The sequence below is a fragment of the Aulostomus chinensis genome, chromosome 2, assembly GCF_037954235.1.
Source record: "Aulostomus chinensis isolate RoL2024-O1b breed Wild chromosome 2, RoL_Achi_v1.0, whole genome shotgun sequence".
Taxonomy (NCBI): domain Eukaryota; kingdom Metazoa; phylum Chordata; class Actinopteri; order Syngnathiformes; family Aulostomidae; genus Aulostomus; species Aulostomus chinensis.
Window position 1 is genome coordinate 19,713,163 of NC_141321.1, and position 14,668 is coordinate 19,727,830.

Genomic DNA, 14,668 nt, shown 5'->3' on the forward strand with positions numbered 1-14,668 from the left:
TGTGTACCCTTGATAAGTTCACAGCCAGGTGGTCATAGAAATGAGCTTCTCTGCGTCTCAAGCACATAGCATTAGATTATTGCTCTCCATCTGCTTGACAGATGCCTTTTGGGGGGAAATAATTAATTTTTCTAGGTCAGCATGTGTGTTTGGAACATCAAACAAATCCAAACATGAAAACGATTTCCAACATGGATTTAAACAAAAACTACAAAGGATTTCTTTTACCTTTTTTTCTTACACCTTAGCTATCACCTATATGTTTCAAATGCAAAAGCGCAGAGTTGCTTAAACTTCTGTATTTTTGTCTTTTCAAACACAGGATCGTGTGTGATACTCAGAGGTGCCATGACATGGTACAAACTTAGTCAAGTTTGTGTTGATATGAACCTCCCAGCATAGATACTTTAAAAATAACTGGCAACAATATGAAGTGATTCCTTTATTATTGATTTTACAACGCATCTTTTCACTTTAACGCACGTTTAAATATTTTCTCCATTGTTTTTCTTTAGCATTTCCTGTGTTTTTTTGTTTTTGTGTGTTTTTGTGTGTAGGAAATAATGTGCAACATTTGCTTGTATGAAAAGTGCACATGTGGCTTTATTCGCTTAAGTTTTGATTGCCAATTATGTTTTTTCAGTAAAACTATCGATTGTTGTCTTAAAAAACTGATTGATTATCGTGTCTTCCTTTAATTGCTATAATGTGACTGATATATGTTTAATTCACAATCAGATCATATCGAGGGAAACAGAAACTAAACGCTCTTATAGAGAGAGAAGAGAAGGTTTGGTGTTTTAATGTGATTGACTGTGTTTCTCTTGATTTATTGTTTAAAGAGTTTAGAGAAAAAGACACTGACTTACAAACTGAGACAGTGAAGAGGGGAGAAGGAGACAAACATTTTGATTGATTGTGTTAGACACACCCAAAAATTCTGCAACCACTTGATTATTATTTCCTTGAGAAAAGAATTCTCTTTCATTTCAGAGTCTAAAATTATTTTTATAATATTCAGGATTGTGACATTATTTCATTTTCTATATGTAATTTTTCTATCAGCCAGCCAGGGCCCTTCTGTGTTGTTTGCATGTTCTTCCTCTGTACTCTGGCTTCCTCCCACACGACAAAAACATACTTGTCAGGCTAATTGGAGTAAATTGCCTGCAGGTGTGACTGTGAGAGTGCGCGGTTGTTTCTTTCTAGATGAGGCCCTGCATGGGACTGGTGACCTGTCCAGGATGTAACCCACCTCTCGCCCAATGACACCTGGGATAGGTTCCAGCACCCGCAACCCTAAAACATGATCTGCAGTACGTTATATTCCCATTCACTATATATATATATATATATATATATATATATATATATATATATATATATATATATATATATATATATGTGTGTGTGTGTGTGTGTGTGTGTATATATATATGTATATATATAAAATGCTTATCATATATAATGTGAAAAGAAATGATAACTTACAACCTGAACACTGTGTCTTTCTGTTCTTAATCTGTATTTTACAGAATTCTGTTTTATGGTCCCAACCCTGATACCTGCAACACATGCAGGACGTAGGAGTGTTTCACATGTGTCACACATAAACCCAATCCAATCCAAAGTGACAACTCAAATGTGTATAATTTGCATATTCATTGCACAGGGACATCTATATGAGATAGCCGGTAAACTCAAAAGCCTGCAAGGGTGGATCTTGTATCAAAAGCAGCTCTTTGCGCAGGAGGACAAAGCATATTAAATTATCTCATATATAAATAGATTATCTTGCCACTGCTCACAAGATGTCTCTCTCTTCATTGCCGCAGGAACGGTGGGACGCAGTCCAGATCCAGATCGCATTGATTAAATATTGTTGGAGAGCATCATGGACTTTGGCCTACTCTACTCATTTAGATGAATGTGGCTGTCTGACATTTCTCAGGTCAGCAATGTCAGAGCTGGCTATGGTCAACGAATGGTCGGACAGATGACTTTTGTTTAAACAGCAAAGGAACCATTAATACATGTCTGGACTATGTTAAACAAGATGGAATCACCCTTTGAGTTGTGATAAAAGTTTGGTTATCTCACGCTGTCATAGTTAGGAAAATGTGTCCTCCATGACAGGTTTACAGATTTACATTTCTGTGTACAGATGTAGATCTTCCCAAAGGGCTAACACAGCCATTATCAGCCAAAGCAGTTCTATATCAATGAATTATGAAGTCATTGTAGCTCAAAGATAAATTCACCATAAATATTATAAAACATTTATTCCCATTGTCTAAATCAAGTGTTTGGACGAGGAGAAATGAGAATGGGAGTACAGTGGATGTCATGTTATTAATTACTCCCCTGATTTTGAGATATAAGTTCAGTGATAAGATACTGAGAGCAAACAGAGTCCAGATAATACAGTCAATACCCATTTACACTGTTTAATCTGTTTACAGGCCTGTGCACGGAGCCTCATCCATCACTGTCAAACACCAGTTAAATTGTAATGGATAACATGTCACAAACTCTCCACCTCTCACTCCTTAAAAGCTCACTGAAAATAACAGCAAAAGTAAAAGTGAGTCGAATGAGATCACAGAAGAGGAAGTGCACTTCCAGTTTATTTTCAAGTCTAATTTTCCATCTATATTTTATACCCTAAGTACACAAATATCAGTGTACCAGGAGTATTCTCTGTATTTGTTCTACTTCAGTGCTTCTTGTCCCTAAATTGGCCTTCTAACTTTTTGCTCAGAGCAAATAAAAATGTGACTTCTCCACTTGTTTACTTCTGGTTGTGCTTCTAAATTATATTGTAATTATACAGTATGAATATATCTATCTATCTATCTATCTATCTATCTATCTATCTATCTATCTATATCTATCTATATCTATCTATATCTATCTATCTATATATATATATATATATATATATATATCATATTGTATCCCACCCCTTGACTATCAGCTCTAACAATTTTTTGTTTTTTAAATGTATTTATCATTACAATCAGTACAGTTAGAATCATTGTCTTTCTTTTCACTACAACACACAACACATGAACTTAAGAAAATACTACTACTTTACTAGTTCTGGTCCACTTTTCAGTTTTTGCTTCACATTTTGCTTTTCACTATGAAGTAAATTCTGTTTGTAATGGAGCAATGGCTACAGAACAATGCCACTATCTTCACTGAGACTGGTTCACTAAAAGCTTCACTTTCACTATCCTGTCAAGAAAAGCTTGAAATGTTGAACTGACATATCTAATATTCATTCAACAGTTTTGGTGAATTTCATTAAAAACGAGTGTGGAGTCAAAACCTGAGTACATTTACCAAAGGTTTGCCTAAAAGTAGAAAATAAGTTAAACGATTTATTTGACATTAATTGAAATAGATGGATGAGTGGTACATACCTGATTCCCTGATTGTATCTGCTAGGACACAACACTCATTTTAAGTCCAATTGGGAATTGTATAAAAATAGTGCGGCATTTAAAATGTACGTAATTAAAAAAATCTCCCGCCTGGTAAGTGGTGGATTGACTCACTTTCAGTCTTTGTTTTGTTACTTCATGCCTCCACCAATTTCTGCCCTCGTGTGGATTATTTCATTTCCGCTGTCACAAACCCCTCATTCACAGTTTCACCCTTTTCTTTTTCATGAACAGATACACTCAAAAACAAATATATTTGTCTGCTGCTTCGTTTGCATAGGTCATCTTGACGCATTCAAGTGTGACATTAAAGGGATGAAGATGAAAGTTAAATCTGCATTCGGCAATTACATCCTGTCACATCTTTTCGGTTAATATGCTCACCTATGGAGGGATGCCTGGGGATGTCTGAGAATATGCAGCTTTGGACTTGTAGCCATGGTAACACAGTTTCAACTCAAATTCACTCTCTCAGAAAACAATTAACAGTGACATTTATCCACATGTGAAGCGTTTTACACCCACATGCATTGTTCTGACAAATTTGTTCCTCTCCTCTAACGTTTACTCTAACACTGTTGTCTCAGTCTCGATTGAACATGAACAATCATCTTTCTTATTTTTGGCTGGGTTTATGTTTATTTTCACTCGATAGGAATTTCTGTGGATCCCAGAGTCTTTTTCTCTGTGTGATGTCCCATTTGCCCTGAAGCACTGGCATCTTCCCTTCAGCTACACGTGCCACACCTGCTGGGGAGACAGCAGAGAAAACCTTCCTCTATGGATCCTACAGGGCGTTCAGATAGTTTCACCTCTGACAAGCTGCTTCCTTTGCCATATGGTATTCAAAACTCAACTGATTCCCCTGATCACACTCCATCTTGTGCCAGGAATATATTCCTCATGCTTTTATGTCTCTGAGCTGGGGCAGAAAATAATGATATGACATGATAGGTTGCCTCTGTGAGCCTTTTCCCATAAGAGAGAAGAGGATGAATTATAGAGTTAGAGAGGCACACACAAACGCATGCACACACACACGCACGCACGCACGTACGCATGCATGCACGCACAAATTTGTCTTTAAGGGGAACCTAGAAAATCAATTCCACCACAAAAGACTAAATGACGCACTACATTTTAAATAATCACAAGGCACAGACAAGGACAGAACCAATGGGATTAACTGAGCTGTTGTGGCATTCAACAAAGGAAAGAAGCCAAACTACCAATGATTATCAAGAGTAACATCGTGTTTGTCCCCCACAAATAACACAGCGTGTTTTAGTAGCGATTTAACATTTCCATCAAGGTTAAATCAGATCAGCGTATTTCTAGAAACGAAAGAAAAGAAGCAGCCTCTTGCAACAAATTGCTCATATGAATACAAATTTCATGATGCTCATTCTGGAACGGCTGGAAATGGAAGTTATGATTCAACTCCAGCAAGTCAAAGACATATTATTGAAATCATACCAGGACTCTTCTGGGATACAGCACGCTCATGCAGCTCCATCAAAATGTGTACAGTTTAATTTTACCACTAGTTTTAAAAGGACTTTTAGCCTCTGCAGTTCACATGCCACGCCCCCCCCCCAACCCCCCCAAAAAACCCTGCTGTTAGATTAATTTTGTGGAAAAAGATGATGTGTAAAATCAAAGAAGGTGGTAAATATATTTACTATAATAGAATATTAAACCTTAAAACAGCCTGTGAAGCTATTACTTGGAATTAGTTCAGAATTAAATTGAGTTCTATATTTGAAGTGCTTCACTACCCTGAATTACCTGAAGTGTATCGTGCCAGCTGTGTTCAAGGGTTGCATGAACGTCATTTATTTTCTCTCTCTCTTTTTTTTTTCATTCAGTGTTTTAATATTGGGTTCTGGCTTCGGCCATTATCAAACTCACACACCCACTCAGTTCGTTCACCAGCTTTTTAATGAACAATTGAACCTCCAGGTCAACCATCAAATGCTAAGAAAATTAAAAAAAAAAAAAAATTGGATTTTAAAAGAGACATGTTGCTAATTTTAAAGAGCAGTTTTTCTTTCACAACTTTGATTTTATGAATAATAATTCAGTCTTAAAGACTAGAAGCACAGTGTTGGGTGTTTGATTGCAATACAGTTATATGTTAAGTGAACTCTGGATAAATTAAATCATAAAACAAGAGAAGAGCAGTATGTTATTCTCACTCATCCAGGAAAAGTGTTAGAACCCACTGAATTGAATCCATAAGCTTTCCTTTTTAAATAGCAGGAATATGATCTATACATAAAATTCAGATTAAGATTTTGTCAAAATGACCCAAAACATAACTAACACTTAAGAATTTGTTATAAGCAACGTCTGCTGTGAAATCCAGTGTGTGTGTGAGAAAAGACACTAATTGTGGGTAAAAATTATTTGATATTTTTTACGGTAAATTTCATAGATGATATGCAGCTGAGAAGAGCTTTGTAGTTAAAGAAGAAAATAAGTAGATATAGCATAAGTAGATATTAATGGACTGATGATGGAAGCTACCATGTTAAGGTGCCAAGCTGTTCATTAGGTGCAATTCGGGGTTCAGTATCTTGCTCAAGGACATTGTGAAAGGGTCTCCTGGGGAAGCGAAGATGGAATCAGCGACCCTTCGGTAGACAACCACTCTGCATTCGAGCCATGCACTGAGGGGGGGGAATCAAATGCAGCAGAGGAATTTCCCAACTCATGTTACAGGATGAGATACTTTGACATGAAATTAGAAACATTTGGTAAGATAAAGAGAAGTGGGATGGAGGATGTGTGAGGGATGTGTGCGTGCATATGCTTCCTGAGGGAAAGGGTAGCATGATGGAGCACTGTCACTGCTGTTGAATGTGCACTCTGGCTGGCATACCAAAAAGCCTGATTCTCGGGTGTTGTGGTTAATGTGCATGTTTGATACCCAGTGGACGAGGGCTTGAGACCAGAGCGGTGAGCGCCCCCGCCTCTGGAAACCCTTCAAAACCTGATAACACTCTTAAAATGATGGAATTAATTTTGGGAGCATTTTTAAATCTCGGTCAAACAGTGTTATTACTTAGAGGCAGGAAATAGGAAGCAGGGTTATAGAATGACATGGTGACTTTAAGCAAATGCACATAGAGTCTAAATTCAAAGCTGAAATTTTTCAAGAGCGTACCGGAAGGCGATCAGGATTATCGGTCAAATAAAAAATGTAAGACTGTGAGCACTGTTATGTTGGATTTCTCTCATTGAAAAGTTTGGGGATCCAGAGGCGCTCTTGTTGCATATATTAAGATGTGTAAGTGAGGGAGGTCCTTTTGATGAAAGTGGGTTTCCATGTATATTTAATGGCATGGTCTGCTGAGTTCTGCTTGAATGTGGATGTTAATGAGTACTGGCATTTTGAAAACAGGCCGCGCCACTCGTCTCCTCCCCAGGTGCGCACGACAGCCAGAGCAGGGAGCAGTCCTGTTTGTCAGCCTCTGCATTTGTCCTTACAAACTGACTACATCATTTCCGTGACACCCAACTTCTGAGACAGTGTATGTGTATGCACACATTAAAGCGCATGTATTCTCATCCCTCAATGACAGGTCTCCTGTAAAGTCGAAGCAAGTGGCCTTTCAAGCTCTACACACGGCGACGAAAGGCATCATGTCCCAGTGTGGAGGAAAGCTTTGCCAATTTCATATAACATGAGCAAATCTGCAAAAGTATGGACATAGATCCACACGCTTACAGGAATACTTGAAAACTGTGTTGCACTTCTATTTTTACTCAATTACCCATGATGCAATTACTGCACAGCTTCACTGTCTTGTTGCTAATAGGACTGCCAGCCTCAGAGACCAGCTGAGTGCTCCTTCTTATCTGGGTTTTTATCAGTACAAAAATTTATGCCTGAGCCCAAAAACACCTGGAATCTACTTGATGTTTCAACCTGTTATGGTGAACATGTTCAGAATTGTAGTTCATTTTTTTGCTGTTTATTGCTGTTTGCGTTGCTAATCTGCTCTCTGTGTCCCTTCGATGAGTCTGAGCTCTGCTGTCCGACCTCCCTGAGCGGTGGGATGTCACTACTGCCTGATCGTCCACTCAGTTATTACATGTTCTGTTAAACTGATGAGGACCCGTAGGAATAGACCAACCTGGACTTGACTGTCCTGGTCCAAAGTCATCATATATGATTGCAGGTTTTGATAATGAAGAAGCTAACAGCCAGTTATGGGCATGAATCAGAGCAGCATTTCCAGCACCCAGTGTTTTTATGGACTGTTGGAAACACTTCTTTCTTTCAATTGCAACCTGTGGCATTTTTGTGTTTGTTTTTTTTTGGGGGGGGGGGGGGTGGTTGGGCAAATGAAGTCAAGTCAGTTTTATTTGTATAGCACCAAATCACAACAAAGGTTTCTCGTGACACTTTACAAGTAGAGCAGGTCTGGTACCACACTCCTTCAATTAATACACACCCAACAATTCTCCACGAGCAAGCACATCCTGCAACACAACGACCAAAACCTTCCTTTGAACAGGCAGGAACATCAAGGCTCAATGGGGACAGCCCTCTGCTTTGACTGGTTGGGGGGAAAGAGAGCAGAACGAGGAGGAGGACAGAGAAGCCCAGTGTATCATGGGAAATCCCCCCACAGTCTAAGCCTATAGCAGCATAACTAAGGGCTAGCCTAAGCTTTATCAGAAAGGAAGGCCTTTAGTCTGCTCTTAAATGTCTGCGTCCCAGACTGAAACTGGGATTCGGTTCCACAGGAGAGGAGCTTGATGACTGAAGGCTCGGCCTCCCATTCTACTTTGAGAGGCTCCAGGGACCACGAGTACCCCTGCAGCATGTTTTAGCTCGCAGGTATTTTTTTTGTCTTCTGTGGTTGAAGTGCACTGAGCTCTGATCGTCCGATGCTGCAGCCTCTTTGTTAGGCTCTGCTCTCATTAAAAAGGACACATGCCCCCCATGATTTGCATCAGTTATTTTATTATTATATATTACAAATGTTTGGAATATTTACATTTAGAAAATAATCTACAATTTTCAGATTTATTCCAACATTTTCCCAACAACTGTACAGCTAAATCTTATAATAAACCTGAGACGCTAAATAAGATAATTACAGCAGGGACAGGTTCAGAAAGCTTGCTACATAGTAGCAATTATGAACAAGTACAAAAACATATTGGACCCATAACATCTTTGAAGTCAACGAAAATCTGACTGTACTGTGTTCACTACAAAATATACTAAATATGCTACCTTGTCAAATCTGGCAATGCAAAATATCCGCCATCTATGGCTGATCCTGTAGGCAAAATAAAATGTTTAACATTTACGGTGTGATGTTGAATGCTCATCAGAGGACATTGTGGTGCTCAAAATGAACATGCTCAACTATTCATCACTCATCCTCTCCTAACGCATGATTTTACACACACACACACACACACACACACACACACACACACACACACACACACACACACACACACACACTTGTGCGCACACACAAAAGAAACAACCAGCCAGGTGTGCTATTCTCTCCAGTGTTCCTATTAGGAGTCGATCATAGGGAACTGCTAAACAGCACGTTTGTGATGAACCACTTCTGTCCGGTGCATTTCTGCAGAGCCAGTTGGAAGCCGAACTCATTGTCATTGCTCGCTACGAGCTCTAGGCATCTCTTTGATTTCCTGTTCTGAATGGATCCTCCCTGAAAAGATAAAAGTAGGCTGGTTAAAACTGTGCCTGAGCTTTTTTTTTTTTTTTGTTGTGTGTGCACAATATAACATGCCTCTTTTCAACCCACACTGTTGGGAATGGATATGAGCTACTGAGGCACCTTAAGCTCTGGGCCTTTTATTGGCAGATTCACACTGCCATCCTCCTTGTGTGCAGCAGATACTATTAACATGGTTTCAAAGCAATGAAAAATAAAAAAAAATTGCTTTGCCAGTGAAGTCATTAGCTTTCTTCCTTGCTTGGCCAACATTTTGAGAGAAAACACTGGATGAGTAGACAGAGAGGAAAACAACACTTCACAAAAACATCTGGTATGCAATCAGAGAGATTTAAAAATAAAGGCACAAAAAACCACAAACACTAACCGTATTGTTAAAACTCAAATATCTAAAAGACAGGAAAAATTTTACAAGGATGAGAAATGTGAATTCTGGAGGGAGGGCAGAAACCTTTTAACTCAAAAAAGTAAGTAAAGTCCGATTATTTACCAATTTAATTTTGACACCTGTCAGAATCTGACGGGACAGAGCAGCTTGGTTAAAAAAACAGCTCTAATAACATGAGGCAGGATTTTCTCATTACAGTGTCAGAGCTGACAAAGGGCAAGTGATTGAGGACAAGGCCTTTACTAGTCAACAGAGACCTCTTAGCTATATTGTCAGAGAGATTCAGTGCGATGTGGGAGGAAAAAGAACTAAGAATTGGACAGATTGTACTGACTATGAACCAAATGATTCTTTTTGTATTTGCAGAAGAGTTTGGCCTGTCAATGAGGTTCAAGGGACATATTTCAGAGATAAAGGATATGGAAGTATGGGTTTATAGACCACTATATAAGTCTGTTCCCAGCCAATAAAGGCAATCTGGGCCTCTTAAAGGGTTTCATAAATCCACACCAGCTTTCATCAGAGTTGTTTCCAAGTGAACCGCAGAAATTATGAGTCTTCTATATTCTAAACCATCTCCATAGCTACTGAAGAACTGAACTAGGTGAAAGCTTTTGAAACATTGAGTTGTTTATGTTGGTCAAGCTGATATTTCCTTGGTCAAGTTATTTTACATCATTTACGATCACCTCTTTTTATACTGCAAACGTGTTAATGCGAAAAAACCCCAAACATACATTTTTGTACTTTTTAGGTGGGAAACCAGATGGAAATAACCCTCTTTTAAGACTCAGCTGCTGTGACGGACGAGGAGACCCAGAGAAGTCTGTGTTCTGTCGGTCAATAAATTCTTTGCAAAAGCAGGTGATACATATATCTATATCTATCTATATCTATATATCTATATGTCTATCTATCTATATTTATATCTATATCTATATCAATATCTATATCTATATATATATATATAGATATCTATATCTATATCTATATCTATATATATATCTATATCTATAGATATAGATATATATATATATATATATTAGTTGACTTAATGGCAAATGCAGAATCTCAAATGTCAAATGTTGTTCTAAATTGTTCCATACATTTAAGAAGTGAAAGCTCCAAGATGATTGGTTAAACCTGACTTTGTAAAATTGGTCTGACAGCAATGCTGGATTTCAAGCCGAATTCAGATTGGAAAGCCAATTATTTGGGTTGCGCTCATGTATCAGCTGTGAATAACAATATATCTTGAAATTTAATTTTCCTGTAACATGTTCATATTCTTTAAGGGCTGAAGTACTGTTGAGAGTCAGCTTGCCTCTGCTTCTTCTGTCACCAGTTGTCATGAATACAGCTGACATCAACATTCTTTCCACAAAGCTCTTCAACTTGAGAAAAAAAAAGCCGTCAATCAGAACTACATGAGACCTTTACACATTGTTGATCAAATCGAAGATGAGGGTCGGAGCCAGGCAAGAGTTAAAGCTCAGAATCCTTCAAATCTGAATCCTTCACTGATAAAAAGACCGACTGTCAGGCAGGTTCAGATAACATCTTGATCCTGCCTCCAAAAATAGACCCTAGGAGCTGGTTGAGAAATGTATATGTGAGCATGTGGGAGGTTTTGTTATTAGAATGAGATGTTATGGTTAACTCACCGTGTAAGGCTTTATATTAAATTATGCAATGAAATCCCGTACACAGAACAATGTGGTGCATATCTCTTCACAGCCTTTACCACACCTACTTATCTCTAACTGCACATATTTCATGTTTTCCACAAATACATCTCTTCGTGGCTGATGAAAGCCCTTTACGGTCTTCACAATTAATCAGGTTTTGAGAAGATATGAAAGAATTAAGATTAAAAAATTAAAGATTCGCATCTATAATTGTACACTTCCATGATCTCCAAAGTTGCTATGGCTACATGAAGACAATCTACTCCAGTTTGCCCTTAACACTTTCCACAATTGCAGTCAAAACTGCCTCAATAATTGATGCCATATTTCAGACATGATATGCTCCAGCCCTTATGTCCCCATTCTACTTACTAAATTATACAAAGTTAACTAAAATAGACACTTAAAGTTCAGAGCTAGAATATGTGAAATGAGTTCAAGCATATGAAACCTTTTCACACTTAGTGCTCATTACATTGTAAAAGGCACATCTGTATGGGGGGGGGGGTTGCCTGTTTAGCATGCTTGACTGAAAAAGAAGTCTCTAATATAACAAGACATTTATCAATATAGGAAGAAATTATATCTATAGCAGACAACCATATGAAGGGCTGCATGATTTAGAAAAAAAATATGTAATCTCAATTATTTTGACTGATACTGCAGCTGTGAGATGATTTGTGATTACATTATTATTCTCCAATTTCACCGAAAACCCTTTTAAAATTCTTATGGTGTGATTTTTTTAAGGGGATCTGCATGAAACAGAGATACTTACTGAAGTCTGTGGAACAGGACATGTAGGCAGGATGTCTCTGCAGCACCACAACATTTAGTTTAAAAATGATATTTTCCCCCCAAAATTAACCTATAACAAATATACTTTCCTGCCCGTTGAAATTTACTGTAGGCCGCATTAGGTTTTCAATTAAATCTACAGCCATAGTGAGTTGACAGCTTGTGTTAAACCTCAGTTTGGAAGCACCGAGCTCCTAATGAAGAAAGGCAATCATTAAGTTTCAGTGTCTCTTCATGTCTAAATGAGCTGCAGGATTGTAAGAAAATCCACTCAAACGGTAAATGAAACCCATGCATGATTAACAGCGAACATTTTATTAACTAAATTACCTTAATTTAGTCTGAACATAAGAGAGGCTATAACACTGTCTTTTATCTATTGCTTTGTCTGACTATGTGCTTGCGGTGCATTACCTGAGTGAAGAGCCAGTGCAGTTTCATGCGTTTGGCTGTAGCATAGCTGCACTCGATGAGACGTGGTCTGCTGTTCACATCCACCAGGCACTTGTTGTCATCGTCGTCGACGGTGGGACTGAGGAGGCCAATGTGGAGCTGCTGGGTGTTGGTGTAGTACACATTCTGCAAGAAAAACACAACATCCAATCACACAGGTGGGGATGTGCTGCTCCATCATGTTGACATCTAGAGAATGGCTCAGTGTGCATGAAAACACACGCGCACACACACACACACACACACACACACACACACACACACACACACGCACACGCACGCACGCACACGCACACACACAGATATGACTAACAGAGAACATGGCATGGCATTGAAACTCATCATTAGTGCGAGATTATAAAACTCAAATAATTGCACTGCCTCTGATTGAATCCTTCCTGCATTTCTGTTTCACCAAGGGCAATCGTTTGCCTGTATTTGGCAGACAGAAATGGAAATGTTAAAAGAATTAAGGAGGAAAAGCATATTCTGTATTCAAGAAGGAAAAGGGTTAGGACTTTGAGTAACAGTGAAGGGAGAGAGTGTGCCGATTGCATCTAGAGTACAAAGGGATTCACTGTGCTGAATCTGCTGGTGTTAATGTGGGTATTAGTTCAGTGCAGTTCATACGGGAACAAACCCTGTGATGCACTTGTCATTAAACAAAACAAATTAATGGCAATAATTTCATGGGGGATACATTACTGTAATTGGTTTGCAAAGGTGATAACAAGACAGAAGAGAGATGCACATCAGAGTAAAACTGGGTGGAAAAACAGGATCAGGAGAAGGATCAGTATTGGCCAATACTGCACTGGGGTCAGGTCATTGTAAGGTCAATTTAGAAATGTGTAGGATTACATTTTGTCCAGACAGATGGTGTTAGAAAGGGTATAAAGTGATGACTGAAATAAGATTGCTACCTCTGATGAACACAAGGGGTAATAAAAAGTAAACAAACATGAAGAAACCATCATTAAGGCCTTAAACAAACACAAAAACAACAGTTTTAAGCTATCAGCTAAATTAATATTTTAAACATTGTTCCTAATATCGGCCCAGAATTTCACAATCTGATCTGACTCAGCATCCTGTTAACCGTCAAAGAACTCTAAGAAGTTTTGCTCAATAAAACATAAATTCATGGAAATGCTCAGTTATTCTGCAGCTTGGCTTATTTTTTCTCTTATTTGTCTGACAATGCCAAAAAATGGCTTCCTGCCTCCTTCACACCAGACGTTTTTTTTTTGTTTTTTGTTTTGTTTTTTAAACAATCTGATTATTTTGTTTGAGCTGCTCATTTTTGGAACGACGCAAGCTGCCAGTAAGCATGTGGCTGTAGTTTCCTTTATCACAGTTGCTTGTGTCAGTATGTTTTGTTTGTGCTGAGGTGCTGCACTGCATGTTTGCTGACAGCACGCTCTCGTAGAGTCAGCCGCGTATCAGGTTGTGAGCTTTATTTACTCGTCCTTTCATGTGTGTGTCTGTGCATTTTTTCCCCCTCCAGCTCGCTACAGACTGCATACAGTCGACCTCACAAATGAAGCCTTTTGAAGGATTACAGCAAACATTTGTTAAGAGTTTTGTGTGTGTATTATTATTACAGTGACAAATCATGGACTAATTCTACTTGATGATGTAACAGCGAAACATAAAAATAGAGCAGACTAGATTTGTCGCGCGGAGGAGATCCCTAATCTCATTAGAAACGTGGTGCTACTCCAGTTCTTTGTTTGATGTGGCTGGATTTATGTGAGAGATTTATGCAATATAAAAGGTTTCTAATCAGCAAGTTTCAAAGTAGTCTCAGAAAAGGCTGTATAGCACTACAGATGCCGACAACAAAAAAAAGTGTTTACGCAAGATTTCTTACTAACGAATGATCTGAAAATCGGCTTTAATTTTGCACAGTGGTATAAATATCAATGAGGGGGGGTGAAGAGTGTGAAACATTTCCATTAGGTTCATTTGAATTGAGCAGGATAATGTGAGATCAAGCTTCACTCCTTAAGACAAGTTTACAACTGTCACAGCAAGGTTAAACGATCTCTGAAAACAATCTGCTCAGACGTAATAGGATGAGGGGATCAATACGAGCTGGAAGAGGCCAGGGAATGTAAATGATATTCTGGCTGTGCTAACATTTGAGGACATTTA

General features: G+C 38.5%; 1 protein-coding gene across 1 annotated transcript in view; it reads right to left on the bottom strand.

The window, feature by feature from the left end:
- Positions 1-8,495: 8,495 nt before the first annotated feature.
- Positions 8,496-14,668, bottom strand: part of galnt18b (UDP-N-acetyl-alpha-D-galactosamine:polypeptide N-acetylgalactosaminyltransferase 18b) — a 79,552-nt gene continuing 73,379 nt past the window's right edge. The window contains exons 10-11 of the mRNA XM_086183169.1: positions 12,473-12,637; positions 8,496-9,157 (exon numbers count right to left, since the gene is read on the bottom strand). Coding sequence (XP_086039295.1) covers positions 9,011-9,157; positions 12,473-12,637 — 312 coding nt within the window. The 3' untranslated portion in view covers positions 8,496-9,010. The remainder of the gene's footprint in view (positions 9,158-12,472; positions 12,638-14,668) is intronic.